The sequence below is a fragment of the Protobothrops mucrosquamatus genome, unplaced genomic scaffold, assembly GCF_001527695.2.
Source record: "Protobothrops mucrosquamatus isolate PMUCROS unplaced genomic scaffold, P.Mucros_1.0 scaffold1377, whole genome shotgun sequence".
Taxonomy (NCBI): Eukaryota; Metazoa; Chordata; class Lepidosauria; order Squamata; family Viperidae; genus Protobothrops; species Protobothrops mucrosquamatus.
In genome coordinates, this window is record NW_015387566.1 from 70,025 (window position 1) to 84,208 (window position 14,184).

Sequence of the window (14,184 nt, forward strand, 5' to 3'; positions counted from 1 at the left end):
GCTTTGAGCATGAGGCTCAAAGGACAGGCTGAAGCTGCACCATCCTTCTCAAAATGAGCCAGCTGGGGTGGGGTGGAATCTTTTGAGTTAGAAAGAAAAACCCTGCTGTAATTAAGCAGCTGAGTAAGGCAGATTTGGTTGCCTTCTGCACATCCTGCAGCCCAAATCCCTCGCTGGGCATCAATTCAATACTTTGTAGAAATGAGAAAGTATTTTAATGTGTGTACTTTTTTTTTTCTCCTTAACAGATGAGAATGGGCTAATTCAGGTTTATCTCCAAAGGCAAATGTAAGCAATCTAAAAATGGGAGGAAGCATGCTAATGCGCGTAAAAATGATAAAAGTCAAAAGAGAATTCTATAAAAGCAGATTGCGCAATGCATCTCCAAAGCAGCAAACCTGAATTGCCTTCACTTTCAGATGGAAGAACTTTTTAGGTCTTCCTGTTCTCCCTTTCGTTCTTGTAGGGTCTAAAATTCCCTTCATTGAGGATGTTTGCTCCCCAGTTAAAGTTTTGGGCAGGCTGAAACAGTGCAACAATTCCACTGTACTGCACTTGAGATATTTCTCACTTGAGATATTTGGAAAACTAGTACGCTGTGCCTGCTGCTCCAGCTCCCAGGCAGATGCAAAGCTGTACTTTCAGATAGAAAAGCCTCTCACCCACATGGTAGGCAAGTTTTGAGCAGCCCTTATAGAAATGAGACAACACGGAAACTGATTCTATGTTCTCTGATCAATCTCTATTTTATTGATGGTTGTGAGCGTTCATATACACAGCCTTTGCGATACACAGGGTGGGAGTTGTGTTTCTGTGCTCCCCTTATATCGCACGTGGACTTGGACAGGGTAGTCTGCAAATGCTCCACTTTGTGCCACATGACCGGAGAGAGACCTGCTACTCAACAGCCTCAGCGATCCAGATTCATTATGAGGAAAGTTTCAGGATTATTTTTCCTCTATAGACATCCAAACCATTTACATTTTTTTAAAAATTTTATTTTGGTCCCTTCTCCCTAAATGCCAAATTTAACCTGGTTCATTTTGCTTCCGTGCAATCATTCAGAAAAGCTCCTTTCATAAATTCTACCTTTCTGTGGGAGTAGGAAAAAAGTGGTGAAGCTATAGAAAGAGTAAACTAACAACAGTCCAATTTTCTGCCTCAAAAGATCTGGTGAGACGAGAAATCCAGTGGAGAGCACTGTTGTCTATTGTGAAGCCAATTCTTCACCTTAACATTTTAAAAAATTCAAATATAAATCTTTGATAGGACTATTTGCTTAAAAACGAAACTTTCAGCTTCATCGGCAGCAATAAGGGTTCCATTAGATCCTCGGTCTCCAACCGTTGCAACTTGGCAGCCCAGTGGGGAGAGGAAAGGGGAACCGGGCCACCTAAGCGATGGGCACACAGTTTGTGTACTGCACACACATGTGCATGCCTGCTGCTCGTGTGAGTCGAGTGGGGTGTGTGTGGGGCCCAACTGCAAATAGGCCATAGACCACTACAGGGTCTACTAGATGACACGAGCTGAGCAAATTTTACCACTTAATATTAAAGCCTGTGCTGGCTTTCTCCACAGCATGGTATTGTGTATGGAGGTGAGTTTGAGCCTGTTCGGAAGTGGGACCACCGAGCCACTGCTCATAGAGGTCCCTGATGGTTTTGTTCATCTCAGGGTCTTCTGGCTGGACCATTTCATACAGTCTCTCCACATGATGGAGCAGATCCTTGCTGGATTCTCCCTCTGCTCTGATCTGTCCCCCTCCATTTAAGCACCCTGGAAAATAAGGGTTCACAGCTGAAGGGAAGAAAAGCGAAGGCGCATTTGGCTTAAATTGGGGGTTGCTAACTCAAGGGGAGAGCTGGAGAAAGTTGGATTTTTGGCAGTGTGTCGTTAAGTTGGAAATAAGGAGCTGTTCTAGGTATACAGTGCAAAAGAGGCGGGGGGGGGGGAAACTACCTCACAAAATGTGGATATGCAGGAGGCTCCCTACGACCCCTACTTATCTGGGTTGATGGGGAGGTAACCATCTAAACCAGGGGTGTCAAAACTGCCGGCCTGTGTGCTGGATGCGTCATGCCAAAACCGCGTCCACCCCATTGCTGGCAATGGGAAAAAAGTTGCAATACATCGCGACACATCACGTGAAGTCGCGTGTTTGACACCCGTGATCTACCAAGCCCTAAGTTGCCAGTGTCCATCAATTTCATTTTCTAAGTAAGTTTCCAAGGCCTATTTGTAAACCAAAGGAATTCTTGGAAACAAAACACGGGTAGCCTGCATTTTGTTTTGCATCGTTTTAGGGATGACACGAGGGAAATGCTGCAGGCCATGATGGCACCTATGAAGGTACCATTGACTCTCTTAAAAGAATTCCTGAAATGGTCCCAGAGAGCTCTAGAATCACCATATCAGGCATCTGTCTCTTCCCTTCCAGCCATCTGCCATAGCAAACCTGCAGCCACCATGCTCACCTGAGGGACAAGCCATCACCTCGATGTAGTGGTAGGGCAACTTTCCACGTTTCAGTTTCTGCACGAAGTTTTGGATGTTCCGAAATCCATATGCCAGGGCAAAGTGCAGGAGAGTCTGGCCATCCTTCTCCAGCGTCACCTCTTGAAAATCCTTGTTTCTGAATGGAGGAACATGAAAGAGCATCGGGGATGACAGACAAGTAGTTGCTTTTCCTCCAGGGCTCATGAGGAGAAAGCAAGTTGGGCTAATGTATCCTCCAAAGTCTATAAAGATTCTCAGTCATCCAGGTCACGGTTATCCCAAAGGTGTTTTTTTTTTCTTCAAAAGGCAGAAGAAGAAGAAGAAGANGCTTTGGAGAATAGCTTGACTCCCTCTTCTTTGGGGCAGCCCCTGAGATATTGGAACACTGCAATCATGTCCCCCCTCGTCCTTCTCTTCGTTAAACTAGACATACCCAATTCCAGCAACCGTTCCTTATATGTTTTAGCCTCCAGTCCCCTAATCATCTTTGTTGCTCTTCTCTGTACTCTTTCTAGAGTCTCAGCATCTTTTTTACATCGTGGTGACCAAAACTGGATGCAGTATTCCAAACGTATTCCACTAAGCTTACTAAGGCCTTGTAAAGTGGTATTAATACTTCACGTGATCTTGATTCTATCCCTCTGTTAATGCAGCCCAGCACTGTGTTGGTTTTTTTGGCAGCTGCAGCACACGGCTGGCTCCTATTTAAGTGACTGTCCACTAAGACTCCGAGATCTCTCTCACAGTTACTATTATTGAGCAAGGTACCCCCTATACTATAGCTGTACATTTGGTTTTTCTTGCCTAAATGTATAACCTTACTTTTTTCACCATTGAATTTCATTTTGTTAGATAGGACCCAGTGTTCAAGTCTCTCCAGATCCTCCTGTATCCTAAGCCTGTTTTCTGGAGTGTTGGCTATTCCTGCCAGCTTGGTGTCGTCTGCAAATTTGATGAGTTCCCCATCTATCCCCTCGTCCAGATCGCTGATTTTCCTTGAAGACATTTCGCTTCTCATCCAAGAAGATACCACCTTTGGGGTATCCTCCATAGGAAAATCTGGCTGGTGGAGAAAAAAGCCTTTCTTGCCACTTGCATAACTGAGCAACTCCTGGCATTTATCTGGGACTGCCCTAGCAAGATTCAAGCACTTACAGGCAGCAGCTATTCAATCTTAAGGGTTAACAGACTTTTGTTTGGGGGATTGTGGCTGGAGAGGTACTTTATACAGAGGGGGTGAAAGCCCCCGTGGGCCGGGCAGTGATGGAAAGAGCACTGATAATAGAGAGAAGGCCAAATATTTCCCTCCCAGACTTGAGGGAGGTGGGTCATTAAAAAACAACAACAACAACTGCAGAGCCCCTGGACGTTATTCAGGTTATAGACTCGCTAGGTAAAAAAAAGCCCGATCTTGACAAACTGCACACCTCACAAGTTATTTCACGAAGGTTCAAAAGAAGAGAAAAATCAGTGTACTAGGTGAGTTTTAGCCCTGAAATTTGGAACAGGAAGATCCGAAGGCCGGGTGTGACTATGATTGATCTGACTGAACGCCCCTTTCCTGCTCCCTTCTGGGAATGGAGAGAGACAGAAGGAGGGTGAAGGCAAGGGGAGGGTGGGGCGAAAGGGCTAGGAAGGAACTCCTTACTTCAGGGTCTTGTAGCGAAGCTCCTTCACTGGAATGCCAAAGAGCTCCTTTGCTGCATGTTTGAATATGTGCTCCAAGTACCCCCCAGAGCCGCCTCCAGAATGGCCGAAGAGCTCTTCTTCCAAAAGGTTGCCAAACCTACAGCAGGGGGGGAAATGCCACAAAGTCAAGCTCAATTCCTGGTGACTCTATGGATAATACATCCATGTAGTTTCTGACTTTCTGATTTCCCTATCTAGCCAACAATCATGGACTTAGCTTTCCCAAGACCAGCAAAGATTGGCTAAGGGCTACCGTCCACGGGGCCCTAGTGACTTCACATATTCTTGGACACAAAATGGGAACTGATTTCTGCTGCCTTCTTTCAGGATATTATTTTTTATTCACTTCTCAGTTTAGTCTCCAGCCTTTGAAGGCCTTCCTGCTAGGCTCCCATATACGTGCTAACCCGGTCCAATCCTTGTTCAACTTTTCAACAGCATCCCAAGCTAACTAGGTGTTGCCATTAAATGTTACCTACCACCAAATGCCCAGCAGTGTTTTAGTAAAACCAAAGTCCAATGTAAGGATACAGGAGAGGGTATCAGCACAGCACCCTTACCCTCTCTCCTACAATGGCAGCAGACGTGTTGAAATGCTGATTACTAGACAGGAGGTAAACCTGAACGCTTTTGCGATCTGGCTGATCTTTTAACTCCAGCATGTCTCTTTCAATGCTGCTAACATTGGATGTTCTTGCTTTGACAATATATGGAGATGCAGCCTTTTTCTTTCTTATGCTTTACTCTTAGAATTAGATGGTACTGGGGGAGGGGGAGGAATGTGATGGGAGTTAGTTAGATATAACAATATTGTAATAGTGTGTGAATTCAGGGCGTTTGTAATAAGAGATGATAAGGCATGGCGGGATGAAGAACTGGTGGGGAAGCCAGCATTTCAAACTAATTGGGGAATGTGATTTATGACTGTTAGTTGTAGGAGGGAATTGTGCTTTGATCTATGTGCTGAGGGGAGGGGAAGTCAGATTTTGGCTTGGCCTATGTATGTGCCGATGTGTTGCTGCTGCTCGAATCTGCCTCGAAGTTCTTTGAAGAGTTTCATATGTTGGAACCATAACAGTCTCATTAGTGGGAGATGCTGTGAGTTGTAATTGGGACAGATCACTTTGGCCACACTCTTGAATTGAGTTGAACAACTTTCCTTGAGCCTAACCTGGTCTTTAAACAACATGCAACTCTAAATCAAAGTGGGTCCAGCCAGGACAAAACTAAAACCAGCTCACTTGGTTAGATCATCTATTCTAGGATATATTTGTTAGTGAGCTTTAATGGCAAGAAGAAGGGCACATGAGGCATCTCCTGGACGTGGAGGCTCTCCTTTAGCTGAATATGTTGCAGAAGAAACTGGAGAAAACAGACTGCAGCTTGGCAAGTAAACCGATTCTCGGGGGGGGGGGCTCTTACATGTTATCCAAAGGCATAGGATCCACTTCAAGAAGGGATACTCCTTCCTGGTCCAGCAACTTTAAGACTTCTCCTGAAATAGAGCAAAGAGATGTGACAATGAACACAAGCAGACCAAAGAGACCAGGCCCTGGCTCAGAACAAAGACAAGAAGGATTCCAAGATAATCCCGTGTGAGCCTCAACTGGCGGACAAAGGGCAGCTTCTAAGAAGAAAGTTAAATGAAAGCAAAGGAATCCAATATTTATGTTTATTTTTCTTACTAGGCACGAGCCTGTTTTTGAAAAAGAAAGTGTTAAATGTATGCTCCGTGCCCTCAAATGATAGGAATTAAATTTGGGAGGGAGTGCTATGGCTGGAAAAAATAGTGTCAGGTATTTAACCGGTTGATTTCCTTGCCCTGAGTTTGCTGTGGCTACTCAGGTGAATACAATCCTCTCCTTCAGTCACTATCTTGAAACTATGTTCAACCCATTACTTAGATTGCAAGCTTGCCAGAGGCAGAAAGAATCATGTTTCTTGGATCTGCCTTAGGTCTCTGGGATCAGGTAAGGTATAAAAATACAGAACTCATTCCTTCTTATGGTAAATACTAGGATTGTATAACATGTCCCAAATCTGTCATGCTTGGAGCAACGAAACCCCGTCTCATTTTGAGTTCAAGAAAGCTAGAAATGTAAGAAAAACCAGCTCTAATTCAAAATGAAGTGTTTCCCATTTTAGGTTATTTTTGCACATCCCTCGTAAATACACCAGGAGAATAATCTCCACTGTCTCTTTGTCCCCAATTGCGTGGCTGAACTACTTATTTGGAGCTTTCTCCTTATGACAAATGAGGCCCCGGCCTCCATCAAGATTCCTGTCAGAGCAGGTTCAACTCAAGGAAGGGGCTGATGAAGGAGAAGCAGGGCCCTTCCCTCTCAAAGATGGTTTAGATCAGGGATAGGCAACCATGGCTCTTTTATGACTCGTGGACTTCAACTCCCAGAATTCCTGAGCCAGCCATGCTGAGGGGAAAGGGAGAGGTTTCCAAGCTGAGCCAGGCTGCCTCAGGAATTCTAGGAGTTGAAGTCCACGAATCATGAAGGGGCCATAGTTCCCCCATGCTGGCTCAGGAATTCTGGGAGTTGAAGTCCACGAGTCATGAGGGGGCCATAGTTCCCCATGCTGGCTCAGGAATTCTGGGAGTTGAAGTCCCTGAGTCATGAAGGGGCCATAGTTCCCCCATGCTGGCTCAGGAATTCTGGGAGTTGAAGTCCACGAGTCCTAAAAGAGCCAAAGTTGCCTACCCCTGGTTTAGATCTTTACCTGTTGTAATCACACAGTCAACCTCACGGGTTTGGTGCTTTTCAATGAAGAAATCTGGCCTGGAAGCTTCTAGCTTTTTGTCATAGCAAGGCATCACAGTCACGTGATAGATTTGGTCTGGTGTCAGGCACTGGAACAAAAGAGTGTCGAAATTGCAAAAACTGCCAAAAGACTCCTTGGCTCCTAACTTCTCAAGAGCGGATGCAACTGAATAGCAAAGAACACAAAGAACAGGACCAGATCCCAATCTGGGGCCTGAGCTGTCGGGCAATTAGAAATTGACCACTGAGCTCAGCCTTTGCCTTCCCCAAAGCGTTTATATCACTTCCCCCTCTCCTGCTCTTCAAGTGATGGCCAGGGGATTCTGGGAATTGTATAGTTATACATCTGAAAAGTAACATACACAGAATAGTTGATATAAGTGCCCCACTGGGGGCAGTCACATCATGGGTAAATCGCATCGCACTCATGACAGAAGCCCCATGGTGCTTCTGGGTTGAAAGGATTAGCCGGTGACATCACCATTACCCAGGAGGTGCCCAGTTAGGAGCTCCTTTCAGGAGCTGGAGCAAAGGGCGGGAGCTCACCCACCCCGTGGCAGCGCTTGGGTCTTGAACGTGGACTTGCTAACCTCCAACCCAGCATCCTAACCATGCATAGGAAAGAAAGAGTTGGCTGCCCCTTTGGTAAAACACACACACACACATACACTTTCTTTACAGAGGGAGCAAAGGCTCTGAGCTACAGCTATAGCAGATACCGTGTTTCCCCCCCCAAAAAAAATTAAGACCGGGTCTTATATTAATTTTTGCTCCAAAAGATGCATTGGGGCTTATTTTCTGGTTAGGATTTATATTTGGGGAAATAAGGTATTAAATGCATCCCTCTGGCTGACAATCTTAAATGGGGCTTATTTTTGGGGTGGGGCTTATATTACGAGTGTCCTGAAAAATCATGCTAGGGCTTGTTTTCCGGTTGGGTCTTATTTTGGGGGAAACACGGTATTCGTAGCATATTCCCAGTCTGTCCTTTGCTTCCAGTGGCTTCCAAACTTCCTATTACATCTGTGAGAAAAGTTTGAGCAACACCTGGTGTTTGGCAAAGCGGTCCTTAATCAGGGAGCCCATGATCTGCTGAGGTGATCTGGTAGTGCTGATGTATGGGATGATAAAATTCCCATGGGTTTTTTCAGCATAGCAGATCCAACCTGAAAGAGAAACGTTTTAAAGAATTAAACCAATCTGCTGTCTATCTCTGGGTCAATGAAAGCTACATGCAAAGATGGGCCACGACCCAACTTAAGAAGGGCTGCACAAGGAGTTCTTTTTCCCACCCTTTAAACTAAATATAACCAGACACCTAAATATGGATCAAGGCCCACACGTTTGGGCAAAACGATAAAAGAAATTGCACAGATTATGGTAAATAAAGAAATGTGGTAATTGCAAAAGGTATTTCTGAATCTCCTTCACAGTGAGCTCACAAAGGCACAATCCCTTTACATGATTTGAAACACTTCTTGGTTGTTCCCCCCCCCCCCAGGCTGAATTGCCAATTATGGGAAAAGCTGCCAACAGATGCGCTTTATGCCTCCTGTGTTTTCCATGCCTTACACACCATCGCTCAGAGTATGGGAATCAGGCAGGACATATGTAAGTCTCAAAATTGCCTGCTTGGCTCTGAAAATGCAAATACAGGTAGTCCTCTAAAGAATTCTAGTTCCCCGATCGTCCTGCTTGCCCTACAAGTTGAATAACAGAGTTGGAAGGGACGTTGGAGGTCTTGTCCAACCCCCTGCTCAAGCAGGTGACCCTATACCATTCCAGACAAGTGGCTGTCCAATCGTCTCTTAAAAGCCCCCAGTGATGGAGCACCCACAATTTCTGGAGGCAAGCTGTTCCACTGGTTAATTGTCCTCACTGTTAGGAAGTTACTCCCTTATTTCTAGGTTGCTTCTCTCTTGATTAGTTTCCAACCATTGTTTCTTGTCTTGCCCTCTGGTGCTTTGGAGAATAGCTTCACTCCCTTACAGCCCCAATTGGGAATAGAATTTCAATAGTAGGTCATTGTGGTCATAGCACTCAGGAGATTGGACCTGGGTTTTTTAATTATTTTTATAGTGGTTGTTGGTGAATCACATGGTTGTAAGTCCAAATCATGCAGTTGATAAGTGAATCCATTCTCCCGAATGGGTATTTTTTTTTTGCAAACTGGCAAAATACACCAGAAACTGCTAGAAAACAATGCAAATCAGAGTCAAATGACCACAGGATGCTTCAATCAGTCATAAATGTGAGCCAGTTGCCCAACGCCTGTAATCCAATCATGTGACTGGAGAAGGGAGGCATGTTTTACAACAGTCGGAAATGCTTTATCGGACCATAAAGAATTTTTCCAAGGCTGTCATACTTTGAAATTTAAAACTTACTAATCATAAAACAAGGACTACCTACAGTTGTGGCCAAAATTGTGAAAACCTTTTGGGAAAAGTGTATTTTTGATGGCTAATAACACCACTTTTTTTGGGAGTAGTACCATAAAATTATATATCAATGGAAAGATAATTTAATCAAGAATGTAATGCAACATAGTTTGTTCAATTATATGTACTGTATTCTATGAAAAGTTATAGCCAAATAACCAGAAAAAGTAAGCACAACTTACTTAGGTTGGTATCAGGTAGCTTTCCTTCATCTGATTGTAGCCAATGAGCATGAGTGTTTAGAGAGCCAATTAGGTGTCATCTTGTTTTGGCAATGAGCCAATCAGATCACAGTAGGATTCAGTTACTGATGTCATGTATTGAAGCTGAGAGGAGGACATTTGTCAGTGTGTTATGGAATCGCTATCAAGTTGGTTGGGGTTTTTTTTGTGTTCTTTCATTTAGTGAGCTTGTAAAACATAATAAAATTAAAGTAATGGTGCAAAGAGTTGACCAGTTGCCCAGAAAGCGATGTAATAGTGAACAAGGCTACAGTTATAAAGAAATTAGAAGAAAAATTGGTGGAAACTTAACCAAAGGTGGCATTTCTACTGTACACTTTTTCCCAAAAGGTTTCCATAATTTTGGCTACTACTGTACAATTTACCTTTGAATTTCTTTAAAATTTTCCTGTAATTTCTTAAAATGCGGTGTTAGATTTGTAGCCAATTATGGTGGTCAGATCTAGGGCACATAATTACATCAAGGAGAGTCGTGCTTCCATCTTCACTCCCCTCTGGTGCCAGGTGATGTTTACTTACCAGGGCAGGCAGCGGCTAACATGGGCAAAGCCTTCTTATCTTCTGCTCGTCTCTGGAAACGCTGCATAAATTCCCACTGGCTCTCCAGCAAACTGAAGTTCCTGGCGAAAGTTGTGTCAAAGACAAAATGCACACCTGACAAAGGAGAAGGAAGAGAAGAAGTGTTGAACAGATACTACAAGGAAGCGCAATTCAGGATGACATTTGGTCAAGTCGGCTGCAGCAAGGAAGAGGCCGCAGCCATCGATGATGATGATGATAATAATAACAACAACAATAATAAAGTTGGAAGGGACCTTGGAGGCCATCTAGTCCAACCCCTTGCTCAGGCAGGAAACCCTATACCATTTCAGACTCTTCTTTAAAACTTCCAGTGTTGGAGCATTCACCGCTTCTGGAGGCAGGTTGTTCCACTGGTTAATTGTTCTAACTGCTCAGCATCCCTTTTGAGAATTTCAAGGAGCAAACTGGCTGAGAGAGGACAGCGCAGTCTTTATATGCAAATCTCTTAGCACCATTTTCAAATCAAAATTACTCACCTAAATTCTTAAAGAAGGCCGTCAGCTTCTTAGCTGCATCTAAAGGAGTCATTCCGAATCTCGCAGCTAAAGAAGCTCTGGACTGTGGAGATACAGACACCACCACCAATTTCTTGGATGAACTGGATGCCTTTTAGTTAAAAAAAAACAAACAAACACCAAAGGAAGAAAAAAAAACACCCATAACTGCACTGAGCTAGCATACTGATATTTGTATAACATAAGGCAAGCGAACTATTTCTATATGTTTAATACATAATAATAATAATAATAATAATAATAATAATAATAATAATAATAATAATAATAATAATAATAATAATAGAGTTGGGAAAGACCTTGGAGGTCATCGAGTCCAACTCCCTGCTCAGGCAGGAAACCCTATACCATTTCGGACAAATGGCTGTCCAGTCTCTTCTTAAAAACCTCCAGTGTTGGAGCATTCACCGCTTCTGGAGGCAGGTTGTTCCACTGGTTAATTGTTCTAACTGTTAGGAAGTTTCTCCTTAGTTCTAGGTTTCCATCCGTTGCTTCTTGTCCTACCTTCAGGTGCTTTGGAAAATAGCTTGACTCCCTCTTCTTTGGGGCAGCCCCTGAGATATTGGAAGACTGCTATCATGTCACCCCTCGTCCTTCTCTTCATTAAACTGGACATACCCAATTCCAGCAGCCGTTCCTTATGTTTTAGCTTCCAGTCCCCTGATCATCTTTATTGCTCTTCTCTGTACTCTTTCTAGAGTCTCAACATCTTTTTTACATTGTGGTGACCAAAACATGAAATATACCTCTTCATTAGAGGAGCTAAAATTAATATTAAAAGTTGACCCCTGGTGAATTGATGAACACATCCCCTTTCGCTCTATTCCTCCCCCCGCCCATACTGAATGTAGAAAATGATTAAAAACGGTAATAGAAAAAGAGAAAGTTGAAGGCCATCGAAGTACAGCTCCTTGTTTAGTGCAAGATTCAAAATTAAACACAAGGACCTCATCGCTAGATTCTTGGTTCTAATTTGTTCCCTCCGCCCTATTTAGTCCGTCTTGTTCAAATGCTAAGTCACACACCTTATTGGCGTTCAGCACTTTGCAGAGCTCTTCGTGGCTCTGCTGAGTGATTAGGACACTCTCCGCCGAGGTGATGCAACCGCTGCAGGCCAAGCAGTCATTCAGGGTAATCTTGGCCCTCTCCAGTCTTTGGGACCCGCCGTCCTAGGAAGGAAGCCATCGAATGGGCTGCTGTCAGCACCCTGGAAAAAGTAATTACGAGGGGCATCCACAGGGAAGGTTAAAAAGTCAGGAGGGGAGCTGCAACCACACAAGCGAAGCCCCACCACTCTTTTTACACGCCGCGTGGCTGTGACTACCATCTTGACCAGGGGCCTTCAAACTTAGCCCTTTTCTGACTTGGGGACTTCAACTCCCAGAATTCCTCAGCCAGCTGACTCCTGATCTTGACCTTTTTGACAAACATATACACTCCAGGTACAGGTAGTCCTCGACTTACAACAGTGCATTTAGTGACTGTTCAAAGTTACAACAGCGCTGAAAAAGTGATGTACGATCGTTTTTTAAACTTACGACCGTTGCGGCATCCCCATGATTGAAATTCAGTCGCTTGGCAACTGACTCATATTTATGATGGTGGCAGTGTCCCGGGATCACATGATCCCCTTTTGTAACCTTCCGACAAGCAAAGTCAATGGGGGAAGCCAGATTCACTTAACAACCGTGCTGCTAATTTAATAACTGTAGTGATTCACTTAACAACAGTGGCAAGAAAGGTCGTCAAATGAAGCCAAACTCGCTTAACAAATATCTCACTTAGCAACAGAAATTTTGGAGTCAACTGTGGTCATAAGTGGAGGACTACCTGTACTCCTGTTCACTTCCCACTTTTGTTACAGAGTTCCTACTATCAAAGACACTAGAGGTCTTACAGATTTCTTTTGCTCTGTTCCACAGAGATTTGTGCTAGACTATACCCTTGAGAACACTTAATTTGTTGTCAAAAGTTTGGGTTTCACAGCAAAAACTAAGATAAGTTTCTGATTATGACAAAAATGAACCACATCAATTGCTAGTCCTCCAAACTAGAGCTATTTCCAGCCCAACAAAAAGTCACGTTAAAGTTGGTTTGTGTTGCACAGTTACTAATCACGGTTAAACATGTTGGAAAAAAAGCTTGTTCTATAGTCTCCAAAATACACTCAAACAGGGGAAAGAAAAACTTTACCTGGCCAACTTGGAAATAACTTCCATCATCTTCAATACGGATCTTAGCTGCTACTTTCCCAGACTTCTCAACCTTAATTGGCTTTATGCATTCCTGAAAGGGAAATCAAACAATGAAATGAACCAACATGCCAACAAACATCTGTAACAAAAACAAAACATAAATGTAAAAATCTGTGGAAGTAAGGAATTCTGGGAGTTGAAGTCCACAAGTCATCAAAGGGCCAAGTTTGAAGACCCCTGACCTAAACCGACTCCCGCTTTCCCAACTGGCAGCGAACGAAGCCACTTTAACAAAGGCCGCTTCCTCTCCCCCTAGAGAGGGAAACCCGAACCCAGTGAGGGCGATAGAAGGCCCCTCCTCACGGCTGCGCTTGTGGCACAGCGACGCTGAGGCAAGCGGAGAAGGCAGCTCCTGCCAAGCCGGCCTCCGGACCGGCTCAGTCCCCTTCGGCCTCTGCCAGGACAGGGCTACCGATAAGGCCTGCAAACGTCGCTTCGGTCAAGCGACGCCGACCCCGGCCTGACGCCTACCTGCGAGGGCCCGATGAAATCGTCCAGGTCGGTCAGCTGCAGAGCGCCGCTGAAAGGCGACGCCACCGCCATCTTGCGCCCGCCTTGCCGTAAAGCGCGAGCCGCGCTTCCGCAAAAGGCGGCGAGGCCACGGGCCCTCCTGTCGTAAAAGCCGCCGCGAAGCAGGCGCACGAGGCTCCGCCCACTCTCCGCCTGAAGGGGCGGTTCGAGAGACCGACGTAGGGAGAAGAGCCCGGCGCACGAGGCTCCGCCCACTCTCCTCCCGAGGGGGGCGGTTTTTTGAGGGAACCTACGTAGGGAGGCTCACGAGGCTCCGCCCACTCTCCTCCCGGGGGGGCGGTTCGAGAGACCTACGTAGGGAGAAGAGCCGAGCGCCCGAGGCCCCGCCCACTCTCCTCCCGGGGGGGCGGTTCGAGAGACCTACGTATGGAGAAGAGCCGGGCGCACAAGGCTCCGCCCATTCTCCCGACGGGGGCGGTTTGATGGAACCTACGTAGGGAGAAGAGCCCGGCGCCCGAGGCCCCGCCCACTCTCCTCCCGGGGGGGCGGTTCGAGAGACCGACGTATGGAGAAGAGCCGGGCGCACAAGGCTCCGCCCATTCTCCCGACGGGGGCGGTTTGATGGAACCTACGTAGGGAGAAGAGCCCGGCGCACGAGGCACCGCCCACTCTCCTCGGGGGGCGGTTCGAGAGACCTACGTATGGAGAAGAGCCGGGCG

At 45.4% G+C, this 14,184-nt stretch overlaps 1 protein-coding gene across 1 annotated transcript; it reads right to left on the minus strand.

Moving 5' to 3' along the window:
• Positions 1 to 720: 720 nt before the first annotated feature.
• LOC107292551 (cytosolic iron-sulfur assembly component 3-like) lies at positions 721 to 13,554 on the minus strand. Its single transcript, XM_015821649.1, has 11 exons — positions 13,466 to 13,554; positions 12,933 to 13,025; positions 11,765 to 11,908; positions 10,701 to 10,830; positions 10,162 to 10,296; positions 8,007 to 8,125; positions 6,919 to 7,048; positions 5,611 to 5,683; positions 4,148 to 4,285; positions 2,478 to 2,635; positions 721 to 1,779 (listed from the first exon to the last, which is right to left on the minus strand). Exons 1-11 carry the CDS (start codon positions 13,535 to 13,537, stop codon positions 1,541 to 1,543), a joined length of 1,431 nt encoding a protein of 476 aa, XP_015677135.1. The 5' UTR covers positions 13,538 to 13,554; the 3' UTR covers positions 721 to 1,540.
• Positions 13,555 to 14,184: the final 630 nt, after the last annotated feature.

Bases quoted from the DNA above. Each gene is read 5' to 3' on its own strand.
- LOC107292551 (XM_015821649.1), bottom strand. From the start codon at position 13,537: ATGGCGGTGGCGTCGCCTTTCAGCGGCGCTCTGCAGCTGACCGACCTG. The intron at 4,286-5,610 runs GTAAGAGCCCCC...CCCCTGCTGTAG, and splicing joins CCTATGCCTTTGGATAACAT to GTTTGGCAACCTTTTGGAAG. The intron at 1,780-2,477 runs GTGAGCATGGTG...CTTATTTTCCAG, and splicing joins GGTGATGGCTTGTCCCTCAG to GGTGCTTAAATGGAGGGGGA.